At 43.4% G+C, this 14307-nt stretch overlaps 1 protein-coding gene across 1 annotated transcript in view; it reads left to right on the top strand.

The window, feature by feature from the left end:
- The window catches only part of hmcn2 (hemicentin 2), a 60599-nt gene that overhangs the window by 18295 nt on the left and 27997 nt on the right, over positions 1 to 14307 (top strand). The window contains exons 18-30 of the mRNA XM_084359833.1: positions 124 to 251; positions 350 to 494; positions 1769 to 1881; positions 4171 to 4330; positions 4499 to 4658; positions 7059 to 7186; positions 7350 to 7601; positions 8671 to 8754; positions 10534 to 10725; positions 10812 to 10942; positions 11964 to 12108; positions 12575 to 12701; positions 12796 to 12953. Of these exons, the coding sequence (XP_084215959.1) occupies positions 124 to 251; positions 350 to 494; positions 1769 to 1881; positions 4171 to 4330; positions 4499 to 4658; positions 7059 to 7186; positions 7350 to 7601; positions 8671 to 8754; positions 10534 to 10725; positions 10812 to 10942; positions 11964 to 12108; positions 12575 to 12701; positions 12796 to 12953 (1923 nt within the window). The remainder of the gene's footprint in view (positions 1 to 123; positions 252 to 349; positions 495 to 1768; positions 1882 to 4170; positions 4331 to 4498; positions 4659 to 7058; positions 7187 to 7349; positions 7602 to 8670; positions 8755 to 10533; positions 10726 to 10811; positions 10943 to 11963; positions 12109 to 12574; positions 12702 to 12795; positions 12954 to 14307) is intronic.

Below are 14307 nucleotides of genomic sequence, written 5' to 3'. Positions count from 1 at the left end.
CTTATCTCGATCTGCACTACCATATGATTTAGAGACAATCTCTGCAACTATGAAGTTTACTGTGGCCTTAAAATACTTTGACATTTCCCTGCTCTTGTTTCTTTACACTCCCTTTTCCTGCAGAGCCCCCTCTCTTGGCCCAAGGTGCCCCAGTCATCACCACTGGCATCGGTCAGTCCCTCAGTATTCCCTGCATGCTGCTGGATGGAATACCTCTTCCAGAGAGACACTGGTCCCGAAATGGAAAACCTGTAAGACTGACTAGTATTCAACCTTCAAATACATACGTTACGTTACGCAGATGATCTCCATGTTCCTGTGTGACAGCAGTCATTATTCTTCTGCACAGGTTCAGCTGACTGGGAGGATGTTCGTGAGGAGTGATGGCGGTCTGTACATTGAGCGAGCCACCCCAGAGGATGCTGGGACTTACGTTTGCACTGCGGTGAATGTAGCAGGCTCCATGAACATCACAGTCAGCCTGGAGGTCCACAGTGAGTTAAAGGAATAATAGAATAATCGCCCTCTTGCTCAGAGAAAATCAGTACTTGACTTACGCTAACTGTGAAGCTAGAGCCAGCAGACAATTAGATTAGCTTAGCAAAAAGACTGGCTAGCATGACTCTGTCCTGATATAACATGCAGACAAGAAATAGTTCCAGTCGATAAAACCCTGTCAAAGCACAAACTGTTGTTTTTACATTGTGTACAGTTCAAATAAATGAGATATATGTACATTTCTGAGCTGTAGAGGCACTGCTATAGTGGATTTTTCTAGCCTTGCTAGTGGTGTGACATATTGAATGTCATTTGATTTGGTTTATAGACATTTCCATCAGACTCAGCTGCACTTTGTGCTAATTAGCAAATGTTAGCATGCTTATGACAACTTTTTAGCATTGTCATTATGAGCAACTTCTAACCAAACTAGGCCTGCTGTTTCTCCCTGCTTTCAGTCTCTGTGCTAAGCTAAACTGTCTCCATCTCTGGTTCTAGCTTCATATCTGGCTAACACGAGAGTGGTATCAATCTTAACACTTAACTCTCAGGGAGAAAGAAAATAAGTCCATTCATTGTGGACATTAAAGTGTGTTTTCAGGTCTTAGGGAGTACTACTGCATAATGAAAAAAGGAGTATAAAGCCTTTTGTGGCTCCACAGGAAGCTGTATGTAATCTGATGAACTGTTGCATTGTGGGAAATTTAGGCACAAGGTTTGGAAAAGGAGGAGGTGACCTGTTTTTCAAAATGTGATGTCTGCATTACCCACAATGCAACTTAGTCCCTGAGTAACATCAGAGGAGGACATTTATCAGATTACATGGAGCCACAGAGGGCTTTATACTACTTTTTCACATATGCAGTAGTACTCACCAAGCCCTGTAAACACACTTTAATGTCTTAAATTGGTGGAGTTGTCCTTTAAGTCTCGATGCTGAGACACTGCAGGTTTGAACCCTATTTTATGGTTTAGACAGTCAGGTCAACATTGCGCTGACTCAGCATGGAAAACAACAATATGTCATGGCTTGACCACCTGCTGTCATCATAGTGAGAGGGTTCATTTACTGCAGGCTTTGATGAAAGGGTCATTTTGTTCATAGGCATGTAATGACAGACAGGCCAGATTACGGTTCATCATCGGGTTGTAATGAAGAAATGCCTCGAGCGCTGATTCTGCTGGCCGACTAAGGCCAGGGATAATGCTGTAGGCCCGCTTCTCTGCGGCCAGTCAGACAGCTGTGTTTTGTGACCTACTTCTCCCACAGTGCCCCCTGAGATCAACGCTGGTCCGTACCACTACATAGCCAACGAGGGCGTAGCCATCACACTATCATGCGAGGCCAGCGGAGCTCCCAAGCCAAAAGTCGTCTGGTCCAAGGTAGGATGTCACACTCACAGTCCAAATCTAGTCTTATTAATGACTGCTTTGGCTGCGTCCCATAAACCCATCATGCATCTAGTGCATGACTAATTGGCTACATCTTATTCCCACACTATCTAGTGAGGATTCTACTTGGAACTCATTCATCTGACAATTAATCTTCATGAAGACTGTATTAGCTATAGAGGCAGGTTACAATCATACAAAAGATCCATTCAAGCAATGGTGATGAGATGTTGATTTTTCTGACAAAGTTTGAACCAAACTATTCATCAGTAGGCCATTATTAATATTATTATAAATGTAACTACTACTAGAATTATAATAGTGATAATAATAGTAGTCATCATCATCATCTTATAATGCATTTTCTACTTTAACTCAACTTGTGCTCAGGCTCTTATTAATTACTTAATGTTCAATTTTATTTTGCGAAGAACATACTTAAAAGTTCCCTCACTGGTCACTTATATTGGTTTGAAATTAGTAAAATCATTTTTATTATTCCTTCTCCCTTCTGCTTTATTTTTCCTTGATTTGTCAGACCACTCTTAAAACACAGCCGACAATAACAGTTTGATCTGATTTGATTTGATTAGCCTGACCAGGAAAGATGTAACCATGGCAACTTTACCATATTGCTGCTTGACAGCGAGAAATCACCGTTGTACCTTAGGAATCTATTTAAAGCCTTTCTTGCAGTACCTTTCAGTACAACACCTGTGAAAAAAAGAATAATTTCATGAGAAGAAAAGGTGACTTACATCCAGGCTGAAACCAGCATGATCATTAGACATGATCCACATTATAAGAGTGCGGAATGCATTCTTCCACTGCAGTCAGATATGAGGAAACAAAGATGAAAATCATGCCAGAGTAAACGCTACAGAGTAAAAATTGTGGACAATATGAACATTTCTTGTCACGATTATCCTGGCCAAAGTAGTTGTGAATTACGTTATTATCCATCATTGTCCTGATAATCATCAAAATATGCTTAAAACTCTTAAAATGTCACCAAAAATATACTTTTTCTTTGTCTCCTGATTTGATTTGCAGTGACTTTAAGCTAGTGTGAGCTTGTATGACTCTCTGGCATAAGCTAATATATAATATAATATATAATCAGTTTTTTCTGTGCCTGCCCCTTAGAGAGTCTGTGCATGCCACTGTGTTTATAAACCCTCAGTGGTGATTGAAGTCAGTGCGACCCCTCTGATCGACAGAAAGGAGATGGGGCAGATCTTATTTTCTTTAAAAATTCCCATTAAAAACAGGAATTCTTCTTCCCAGGACATCTGACATTTGAGTATTTCATTCTCCTCTCCATTTCTCTGCCACTCACTGTGAGGACAAGGCGACACAGTACACTAGACTACATGCTGTATAGCGCCAGAAACAAGTTGTGATAACTAAAAGGGGAGAAAAAATGGTGTGAAATTTGTCATAAATTGGGAGAAAAACAGGAGACTTGTGACCCCAGGAGGAAACTGGGAGGGGGCAATTAAAAATGTGAGATTCACAGCAGAATCGGGAAGGTTGTCAAGTATGTGTCACAGAAAGGAAAAATGTCTTTTTTAGTGAACATGCTTTTTGTGAAAAAGGATCAAACAATCTTAAATATGGTAATCATAAATCATAGGGTCCCGCTGCGGAAATAAACGATAAATAAGCCTCATCTCCCTGTTGTTTTATACACACATCTGACTTAACTTATTTTTGGGAGGGTAAACATGGAATGACTGGAAAGATGCAGCGTCCCCTTTGTCGCAATTCAAAAGAAATCAGGAAATCCACATAGGTCGGTATGTTATCAAGCTCTTTCAAGTCACTGATCACCATCTTCACCATGATCAACTCATGAGTGTTTTTCCCTAACCACAATAGAATCATATATCCTCCCATCCCTACCCTTCACCATTACATAGTCAGCATTATTGAGTGAGATCAATGTGCCCTTGTTCCCCACATATTGTTGGACTGAGCCAGATTTCTCTTCCTCACTCTTGCCCAAAAAGTACTCTTGAGTCAACTAAATTTCTTTTCTTGTCAGATAAAAGTGAATCTGTAAAAGCAATTTCATGTTCAAAGCAAGTGCGTGTGCAGCGGGCGGCATTCTTGTGCGCACGCATTGGGGATGGAGAGTGAGCTGGGGGGGTGCTCAGTAATTACATTAGACATCAAAGGTTGGGCTGTAAACACTAAGCTTAGTGTCCCAGTGCTGTTGTGCAAACAGCTTTTATCTACAGTAGACTCTGTATGGTCTCATGCCTGCTTTTCCTCCAGGGGAGGCAGCCTCTGCCCAGGGACCACTCCTCTCTTCAGTCTGAGCCTGATGGATATCTCCACATCCCCCACCCTAACACTGAGGATGCAGGCATCTACATCTGCACTGCCACCAGTCCTGTGGGCTACGCCAGCCGAGAGATCCAGCTCAGTGTCAACAGTGAGCAAATAAATGTTTCACCGCAGTCACCCAAACATAACAGTGTTTGATTTAACAAAGGCCGACCTCTGTCTGCACACTGTATAATGTTTGACAGTATGACTTCCTGTTTGGAGCTGAACATAGTCTACATGGTATTCTCACTTTTCTTCTCTTCATCTTCTCCAGCCATGCCGAAGATAATGGGTGTGAGTGGCCATGACAACACAGTGAAGATGGCTGCAGAGGTTGGAACAGAGGTTGTTCTCCCATGTGAGGTCGAGGGGAGTCCCTCTCCACTCGTCACGTGGAGCAGAAATGGACATCCCATCCCCCCCGTCACAGCTGGGTAAGAGGAAGTCTTACCTCACTCTGGTAATGATGCAATAAAATTAGTTAAACATCATGGAACGAAAGGTTCTCACCATACCTTACCTCTGACTTCGCTAACATCTGACTCAGCTTTTACAGGACTTAAGCTGGCGGCCGTTCAAAGCTGTTGCACATGTTCGGGGTTCATTTAGTGATGCCTTTTGAAGGGCAGCTAGGCAGAGGCAGCAGCAGTCTGCCAGAGGGCTGTGTGGGGGCTTCACTTTGGCTAACTGAAGAAGAACATCTGGTCCCACATGGTTCGCTGACGCTCGGCTTTCATGTGTGGTCACTCTGGGTGCAGACAGGCTGGCCGACTTGGGACACAGGCTGCGTAGATGACAGACAGCTTCTCCTGGCCAGACACCAGACCGAATGGTTTTGGGTAGATAGAAGAATGGGGGGAGTGGGTTGAAAGCTGCGGTGACTCAGATACAGTATGACTTGTGTGGGGCCAGGAAGAAGGAAAAGGTGGGGGTGGAGTGGGGGGTGCCAGGAAGAGGGGAGGAAAACGAACTGACAGAGGAAGAGATACAAGCCCTGTCTGCCTGATGTTCGGATTCCCTGGGGTGCTTCAGCAGTAAAACAACATGCTGACTCTTTACTAGCCCTGTCTGATGAGAATAGCACATCTCTGCGAACAACCCCCACATCAGCCAGTGCTTTGCATATGCAGGACCTGCGGAAACAAGCATGCTGTGAAGGAGGGGGGAATCATGGTCTCCAGCCACACTCTGTGGGTCAGAGGAAATGACCAGAGGGTGCTGATTGTTGAGATAACTTAAATCAGTGGGCGGTAAGATTTCTGCCATAGCCATATAATAGGCTCATGCTAACTCTAATCCTGATGAGGCCAATTTGTCCCAGTTAGTCTTTGTGTCAGTCTGTGTACACAGATGAGTTGACACCAGTGTGCGGAGTGATGGATGGAGGGGCGGTTCACGTCTTCACTGTGGCATCGCCGGATCGCAGCGCTGCGGTCTGAGCACAGATTGAGCTCTGCAGAGGCAGTCATTTGGTTCCAATGTTCGATGTTGCTGCCTCTCCTCAGGCTGTTTGAGGAGGTGGGGGAGCAACGTTACACCATATGTGCAGCTGATATAGAGAGCTCTTTGTGCTTCAATACCCACTTACATGATCATGTTATTGTTATAATTCAGTTGCTAAGCAGACACTCTTATCTAAGATAAATCATGGAGGTGTGTTTACACTTGTGCATATTGTGCATTTATACAGCTGGATGGCTTCTTGTGCAGGTCAGGTTACCTCACACCCCCTTAAAGTCTGTGACCTACATTTAAGTACTTTTAACCTACATTTAACCGCTGCTTGTTTTTGCTACAAATCATGTTTTTTGGGTGGAGGTTAGTGTAGGTGATCATCTCCATCTGTCCGCTTGTTTATGTGCGACAAAGATCTATAAAAGCAATGGTTTGTTTAGCATAAACGCTGCTTTCCACATGGTTGTTAATGATAATGAAGGCCCGCGGGACCTTCCTTTTAGCGCCACTATCAGTTTGATGTTCAAATTATCTGTATTCCTGAGCCCTGAGTGGTAAAGACACAACAGTTGCTGCACATATTACTGTTCCCAACAGGAAAATATGCATTGATTTTTGTGAGCCTGTGACCTTTCCCATGCTGATGTCATCAGGTCAAACTCCGGCTACCCTTTTACACTGTAATTACCCTGTACAATGGTAATTGTGAGAGTAAGAACTCACTAGGGAGATTACTAGTGCCTGGCTAAGGTCCAGTTTCCACTTAGTGCTTTTCTTCCATCCATCACAGATCCATTTTTCTTTATCTCAACCAAACAGCACAAATGCAAAGAGGCCATCGACAGCTCTACAATGTATTTCAACTCTGTGTTGCTGTCACTTCCTCTCACGCTTTGTTTTGTATTTGGAGCATACAATGGATAAACATTATGCCCCACTCTTTTTGCTCGAAATGTGTACAAATTATCTGATTATTTTACACACTAATGAACCACTTCATCAATGAGCCTCCGGCAGTAGCTGTCCTGGGAATTCACTGTCTGAATCTGTTTACAGGAACTGCTTTCATCAACTCGTCTCCTACTAAAAATAGTTACAGAAGCATCTTGAAATTGGTCCTCACAGAAACACAACAATAAAGGTTGATATCTAAATATACATTAGTGACATAAAAACAGCAGTGTTATAGTTACTATTATATAGTACTCATATAGATGTACCCATTCTTCACAATATAAATAGGACATTTGAGGTAAATATACAGTAGCTTTGACAGGAAAACCTCTTCTCCCAAAACACAGTGGCTGTAGATCTTAAGTGACTCATGAAGTGTTTTCTTTTCTCCATCTCTTTGCCCTTGACCCCTAACCACTCCCCAGGTTCACTGTTTTGCCTTCAGGCTCTCTGAGGATCACTGATGTGCGCCTGATTGATAGTAAAATGTACACCTGCACTGCAGAGAACCCAGCAGGCAACGTGTCCCTGAGCTACAATTTACACATTCAAGGTAACTCTGTGGGGCGTCATTAGGATGTAGAACTTCTTAGAAAACCTTAAAACTTAAAACATGACTTCTAACATATGTAAAATATGTGAAATACGTAAATAAATAGGTGTTTAACGGATGTTGTGAAATCTGCATTTTAACAGAAATGTGTTTTTGTCCACAGCTAAACCCAAAATTCAGCCTGCACCTTCCCTCTTGAAAGCCCTGATTGGCCAAAGAGTGATTCTCCCATGTGTGGTCCAAGGAGAACCAAACCCTGAGGTCAGTTGGTTTCACAACGGACTTCCTGTTGGGACCAAGAACACTACGCCCCTCAGGATTGAGAGGGTCAGCCGCGATGACCAGGGCACCTACCAGTGTGTAGCCAAGAACAGCGCCGGACAGGAGACCTTGGAGATCAAGCTGGAAATTCTTGGTGAATATCTGCGGTTCACTTCTTCAAACCCTGCTTGTTCAATTTGTGAATAAAGCTGAAATAAATCAAACTCTGCTATACTGTATCACGATATATTGTGAATCATGCTTGGAGTGTAAAAAAGAACCATTTCCTCCTACTTGCGATATCAAAATTTACACAGGCTGACCACGTCCCTCTAATCCAACTCCGGAAAGATTGGGCGGAGGGGGTGTCCAGAATTATTTGACCATCTGACAAGTACTTCTAACGGAGTACACTGGCTCTTTAAGCCTCTGTTGACTTGTGTATGTTGAGATCTGAGGACAGTGTGGCAAATTGTGCTGAATCAAGCCTTGTTGCCATCAGTAAAAGAGGTCTATTATTGGTCCTTTACTATTTACATTATACATTAAAATCATTTTTTTCAGGTCAACCTCTCACTGAACTCAGCTCTCACCAGAGACTCCAGGTCTCTCTCTTCTTCCCCCCCTTTCCTCTGCGTAACAATACGTTCCTGGAGTAAAGTACATTTCCCCTCCAGCTCCAGTCAGCAGTCAACATTACAAAACATAAACACCCGACAATGGAGGTCACCTCCGCGGATCACTGCTGCAGTCAGGTTGATAAACAGGAGTGAAGATAAATTTACTTTTGAATATCAAAAGTTAAAAAGTATCTGTGAGCTCTCCAACGTCTGTAAACGGCTCCAGATCAGAACAGAATCTGCTGTGTGGGTGTGCAAGTGTTTATTCCTCCAGAAGGTCTGGCTCTGCACCTCACTTTCTCCTTTGGAGCTGGCTGGCTCTGAGCAGTTAAAACAGCGGCTTTGCTTCAGGTCTCTCTTGAAAAGGAGATCTTAATTTTAATGAGACTGCTTAATTAAATATAGCTACTAATAAGGTGTCAGCCTAGCTGTTGGTGTTCTCTTGCCATCAGAGTTTCTCAATTATTGGGTTTAGTTATCTACACTGGTAAATGTATTAATAACACTGACTAACACTCATCATGTTTTACATTTAATGTGTACTATATCAACTGCCCTCGGTGCACTGTGAACCATGGTTTACATGTTTTTATGTCCTCACAGAGGCCCCATCCTTTGCAGAACCTGGGGATGCCATAATGGAGAAAGTAGCGAGCAGCAAGGTCATCATCCCTTGTCCTGCTGAAGGTAGGAAATTATTCACTGATGAGTCGGCCTGAGACCGTCTGAAAAAAGAACAGGACAATCAAAGGTCCGGCGTTTAGTAGAGACACAACTTACAGGGTGTGACTACATTTTCAGAGCATAAAATGAATCGGTCTTTCTTAGTTTGTTTTCATGACACAAAATAATATTCCTCCTCCTCAAATGTAGGACAGATACGTGTAGTCGTGCACCATCAAAGGAATGTTTCACTGTCACTGTAGACCCTCAGTTGTCAAACTTTTAAAAAAGAGCCTCACCATCTTAAAAGGCACAGCTTCTTTTTATCACAGCACCCAGAGACATGCTGTTGTCTATATATTTTAACATCTCTGTGCGAACAAGGGAGCATCCTGGAGGGATGTGGAGAGCAAAACACAGTGAGTGTCTGCGTACGTCTGCAGATACACTGATAGATACCTCTGACAGCCCGTGGAAACAGGTATTGTTTGTGTGGAGCTCTGCCATGGTAACCAGCTCGGCGAGAGAAGGTGAGGACTGTGTCTAATGTGGAGCAACAGCTGGAACATCAGTCTGCTGCCTGCTGCCTCAGTGAGCCACATCTGCTTTCCTCTGCGTCGGGGCCTGCTGGGAGAGGAATCCTAATTACAGGCTGCTGCTGGCAGATGAAGGACAGAGATGTCTGAGGTGCACCATGAAGCGCAGGAAGAGGAAGATGAAGCCACACTAGCCCTCCTTCCATCCAAGTCATACCGGCAGGCAGGCAGACTGTACCAGGCCTCGGAGGACTCACACACAAATGCTTGATGCTCTTGACACCCCTGAGAGGCAGCCGGCAGCAGGAAACAAGGATCCACTCATTGTTCTCTAGAGATCTATTTGTATAGGGAAGATAAAGAGCGGTCTCTGCCAGAAGGATACTATTAATTCACCAACAAGCACATTGCATTTGATAGAGGTAATTATTTGGGAAACACATGGAAGAGATAATCTTCGTCAGCCCGAGAAAATAAATTCAAAGCCGACTAATGAGATCTGTTAACATCTAAAATAGAACATCTGTATGCATTTCCTGTTCAATGAGATAATTAATTTGCCCCAGAGCTGCCTAACTGTAAACATGTGTACCGAAAGGCAACGGAAGGCAGCTTCACCTTTGCTTGTGCCTCCTGCGGTCAGTATTTTTAAGATCGAGGAAGGCTGCTGTGTTTGAGTTCTCTCCCCCGCATGTGGTGTTTGTATATGTAACACCTCTGTAAATAGACAGAGCCGTGGCAATTGGATCTCTCCACTGCTCTGGTCGTTCGCTGCGGCTCTCTGGCCTGTCCTTGTTCCTGGGACAACCTTCACCTTCACCCCCATTCCACCTTTCTCCTCTAGACCATTTCAAGCTCGTCTCCACCCGGCAATCCACAAAACACATCTGTTTCAGCCACTTTGAACTGCATGTTCAACCACTCCTATTCTTACTGCTCAAGATGCTCACCTCAGTGTTTGGTAATAAATCTTGACGCTAGTGTTTTCAATCGTACATCTCTCCAGCATACTGTGTCTTACTTTTTTATGCGACTCTGACCTTGAAGTCTTAAGCTCACAGGCTACAAGGACTCTAACAATTTTGGCATGGTCTCCCCTGCTGTGCTGCTGTCCAACAGATAAATGTAGAGCCTGCTTGTTCGAGTCTGGGCTGCATGCCCATTACATTTTCCTGTCGAGAAGCAGAGAGATGGAAGTAACTTTTCTTTGTCAGACGTGATCAATAAAGCTCAGCTTATATTCCTTCTCTTTTTCCCCCACCTTCAGGTTCACCTCGTCCCAAGGTACGCTGGTTCAAGAATGGCCTGGAGATACACCCCGAACAATCAGAGTTTTCTGTGGCGAGGGACGGTGCTCTCATAATTAGCACAGCGTCTGCCAGCCACAGCGGGGACTTCAAGTGTGTGGCAACCAATGAGGCAGGCTCTGTGGAGAGGAAGACGAGGCTCAAAGTAAATGGTAAGAATTCAGCTACACCCATTTTTCTTACTTTTAACAAAAAAACCTTCAACTGAACTGAAACTTTTTCTTTTACGTTTCTACAGTTCCCCCAGAGATCCAAGATGACGGCCAGCCTCTGAACCTTACTGTCACCTTGAAGCAGCCTCTCACTCTGGGCTGCGATGCCTTTGGGATCCCGTCTCCAACAATCACCTGGACCAAAGATGGTCGTCCTGTGAGTTTTGTTTTCAACCTTGGTCCCAACCTTCCCATTTACAGTAAATTTAGAACTTAGGTAGCGTGTTAATATACTGTATCTTGTTGATATCTAGCTGTACAATGCCACCGAGTGGTTTTTGTTTTAATTCCAATGAAACGCTAGGGATGCACGTCTCCACACTTCGTTTTAGCGCTGTGCCAGCGCTGGAGAAAGGTCTGACTGAACCCATTATCATTCTGGTATATGGGAATTTGCGCTGGCTTGTGTGTTTTTCTTAAAACCAATCACAATCATCTTGGTGCCCTTACGAAATAGTGTTGTGTGGGTGTTGTTTTTGGTGGAGGCGAACCTTGGCATTAAAATGGCTTAATCCCTGCAAAAAAAGCTGGCCCACCTTACTGCACAATCCTTGTCCTTGTGCAACCCAATCGCCAGAATAAATGTTAGAAATGTACGTTTCTGTTGATTTAGGTTCAATTTTGTATTTAATGTTGTGACAATGCTGTGCTTATGATCTGGTTAGGTTAAGGTACAAAAACTACTTGGTTAGGGTTAGGAAAATCATATTTTGGTTTAAAAGACCAGTATTGATCGTCACAAAGAAGGCTGGAGAAGTCCCAGGGGCTCTGAAAAAACATCTGGTTTTGTCTGCACAAACTTGGCTGGAGATGTCCATACTTCTTGCCAAAAACATCCAGTTTTGTTGGCAAAAACATGGCTGAAGATGTCCCGACTTCTTGTCAAACTTTGTTGTGTTTTTCTCCAAAAACATGACTGGAAATTGGCCCGAGGTCACCTGTTCTGAACACCACAAAGGAGGCTAGAGATGTCGTGAGCTCATGTTAAAAACACCCGGCTGGAGATGTCCCCACCTACCATCAGAAACATCAGATTTTTCACTTTCACGTAGTGATGGGTGAATGGTAAAGAGCAGATAGCAGAAGGAGAAAAATAGTTGGCCTATGGCAGGCTTATACCCACAGTCTACCTTTTTGTGAGTCATATGGATGCACTAATTTGATTTCTGTGCCTCCAGGTGGACAGTCCTGGGGTGTACCTGCAGAATGGGAACAGGATGCTGAGAATCTACAGAGTTCAGCCAGAACATGCAGGAAGATTTTCTTGCACAGCTCAAAACTCAGCTGGAGAGGCCCGGAGAGAATATAACATCGTGGTGCAAGGTGAGCTCATAAACCAGCTGTCATGCTGGTATTTAGTATGAATAAGAATAAAGTGGGGAAGAGGCAAATTTAAGGATGCCTCCTGCATTAAGTAGAGAGTTGAAAAGGACATTTTTCTTGCCATCAGTGGAATTAAAATATCCTAGAACAGCAGTCTAAAGCCTCCAAAGAGCTTAAACCGTTTAATTAAACTCTAATACTCTGTTTAATGTAGCATACATCCTGAAAGTTGTCATCCTCTCACACCTACAAAGACTAGCCATTTATATCAATGCTAATGATCTCATTAACAGCTAAACTGATGGCCCTCTTATCTGGATGGTTTTAATGTCTGTCTTTTTCTCCAAACAGTGAATTTGAATTTATTTAGATCATTATCCCATTCAGCCTTTAGATCAGTCACATGAATCCATCAAACCATGTAAATTAACAAGTGTATTTCTGGTGTGTGTGTGCACTGTTACAGCTCCGCCAGTGATCTCAGGAACATCCCGGCTGCAGGAGCTAACTGTGGCGCTGGGCCAGGAGGTGGAGTTTCAGTGCCGGGTTAGCGGACGGCCAGCACCCAGAGTGGAATGGAGCCGTGATGGAGAGTAAGCATCAGATTATTGATGTGACATTCAGCGCCGCACACGGGATGCAGCATCCATGGTATTGATTTGATCCACCGTTCCTTCCTCTCTCCAGGGTTCTGTCCCGTGATGGAGACCCACATGTGGAGTTTCTGGAAGATGGCCAGGTGCTGAAGGTGAAGTCAGTCAGACTGAGGGACCAGGGGCTTTACCAGTGTCTGGCCAGCAACAACGCAGGAACTCAGATGCGCCAGTTCAGACTCACAGTGCAAGGTCTTTACTATTTCTCCTCACTTTAACTAAGGTCACTAAGGTTCAGGTCTGGTATTAACATCCATCCTGAGTGATCCGATTACAAGAGTACAGATGTCAATGCCTTAAAGATGCATTAAGGACACATTTGAGATCTGATCACTCAGACCACATCCAGAGGGGGTCTGGGATACATGTCACCACATTCTTTTAGCGGTGTGTCACATTGACGGACCGCCTACTCAACTGATGTCCTCTGAGAAGAAGTAGTAGAAGAAGAAGAAGAAGAAGAAGAAGAAGAGGCAGAGTGGACTATTCACTGGCCTGATTTCCATGTGGTTCACTTTAATGCAAACTATGTGATTGGGCTCATTGGGCACACAGTTGAACCGTAACCACAATGTTCCCAGACTTCCTTAACAAATCACACAATTTTGAGAGTTGTTGAATGAGGAGAAGCTTTAAAAATCTTTGCGAAACGGCTTCTTTTTAAATTCGGCATTAAATGCAATACATGAAGTTGTTTCTTTCTTTGTAAGAAGCTTAATGCAGCATCACTGTACCAGCCTGTCTGCTTATGTGTCTTAGGTGCCTCACACACACATTGTTTTAACCATTTACCCTAAATTTAAGAAAGAAGACAACATTTTATTGATGGCAAACATTTAAAATTTTACAGATACAGTAAACAGTAACCAAAGTCTTCTTTGGCACCCGTGGAGAAAGTCCCCAGACTCCAATAAAAAATTCAGGCAATTTTGTAAGTTATGGCCTTGCATTAGAAATTCTTATATTTTTCTTCCTCTTGTTAATTTGGCCAACGATAAACATGAAGATATTTCCTTTTTTTTTTGGAAAAAAAGAGTTAGGGTTATCATATCCATTTGTTCCAGTGATGTACGTATTTGTTTCCATATACTGTAGAGTGGGGAAGTTCAATCCCATCACAAGTCATCCCTTGAGACACACGTTAGTGCCGAGTGTGTACTGATGGCTGTCCACTTGTGATCAGGCCGGACGTTAATACCAGAGCTGATCAGTGCTTAAAAGACACATACCATACACTCACAACACAATGACCTGAATTCACTTTATGCTTTCGTGTATTTTCTTTCTACACAAAATATTAAAGGAAATAAATGAAATAAGAAAAAGAAAATCCTTTAAAAATGATCAGGATATTAAGTTGGTTTCTTTTTCAAAAGTGCTGTGGTAGAACGAAAATAACTGAACATAATATTTAATTCATGTGTAAACCGAGCCTCTCTAGTTGGATGATTTAGCTCACGCCACACTGCCTGGACTGTGAGCACACACTGAACTCTCTTTATGCAGGCTCTGGGGATTTCTGTCACCTAAAGAGCATGTGCTGTAA

Source organism: Pagrus pagrus (assembly GCF_965226575.1).
Source record: "Pagrus pagrus genome assembly, chromosome: 8".
In the NCBI taxonomy this organism is placed as follows: domain Eukaryota; kingdom Metazoa; phylum Chordata; class Actinopteri; order Spariformes; family Sparidae; genus Pagrus; species Pagrus pagrus.
Note: the sequence above shows the minus strand (reverse complement) of the source record. Positions and strands in the feature narration are given on the sequence as shown.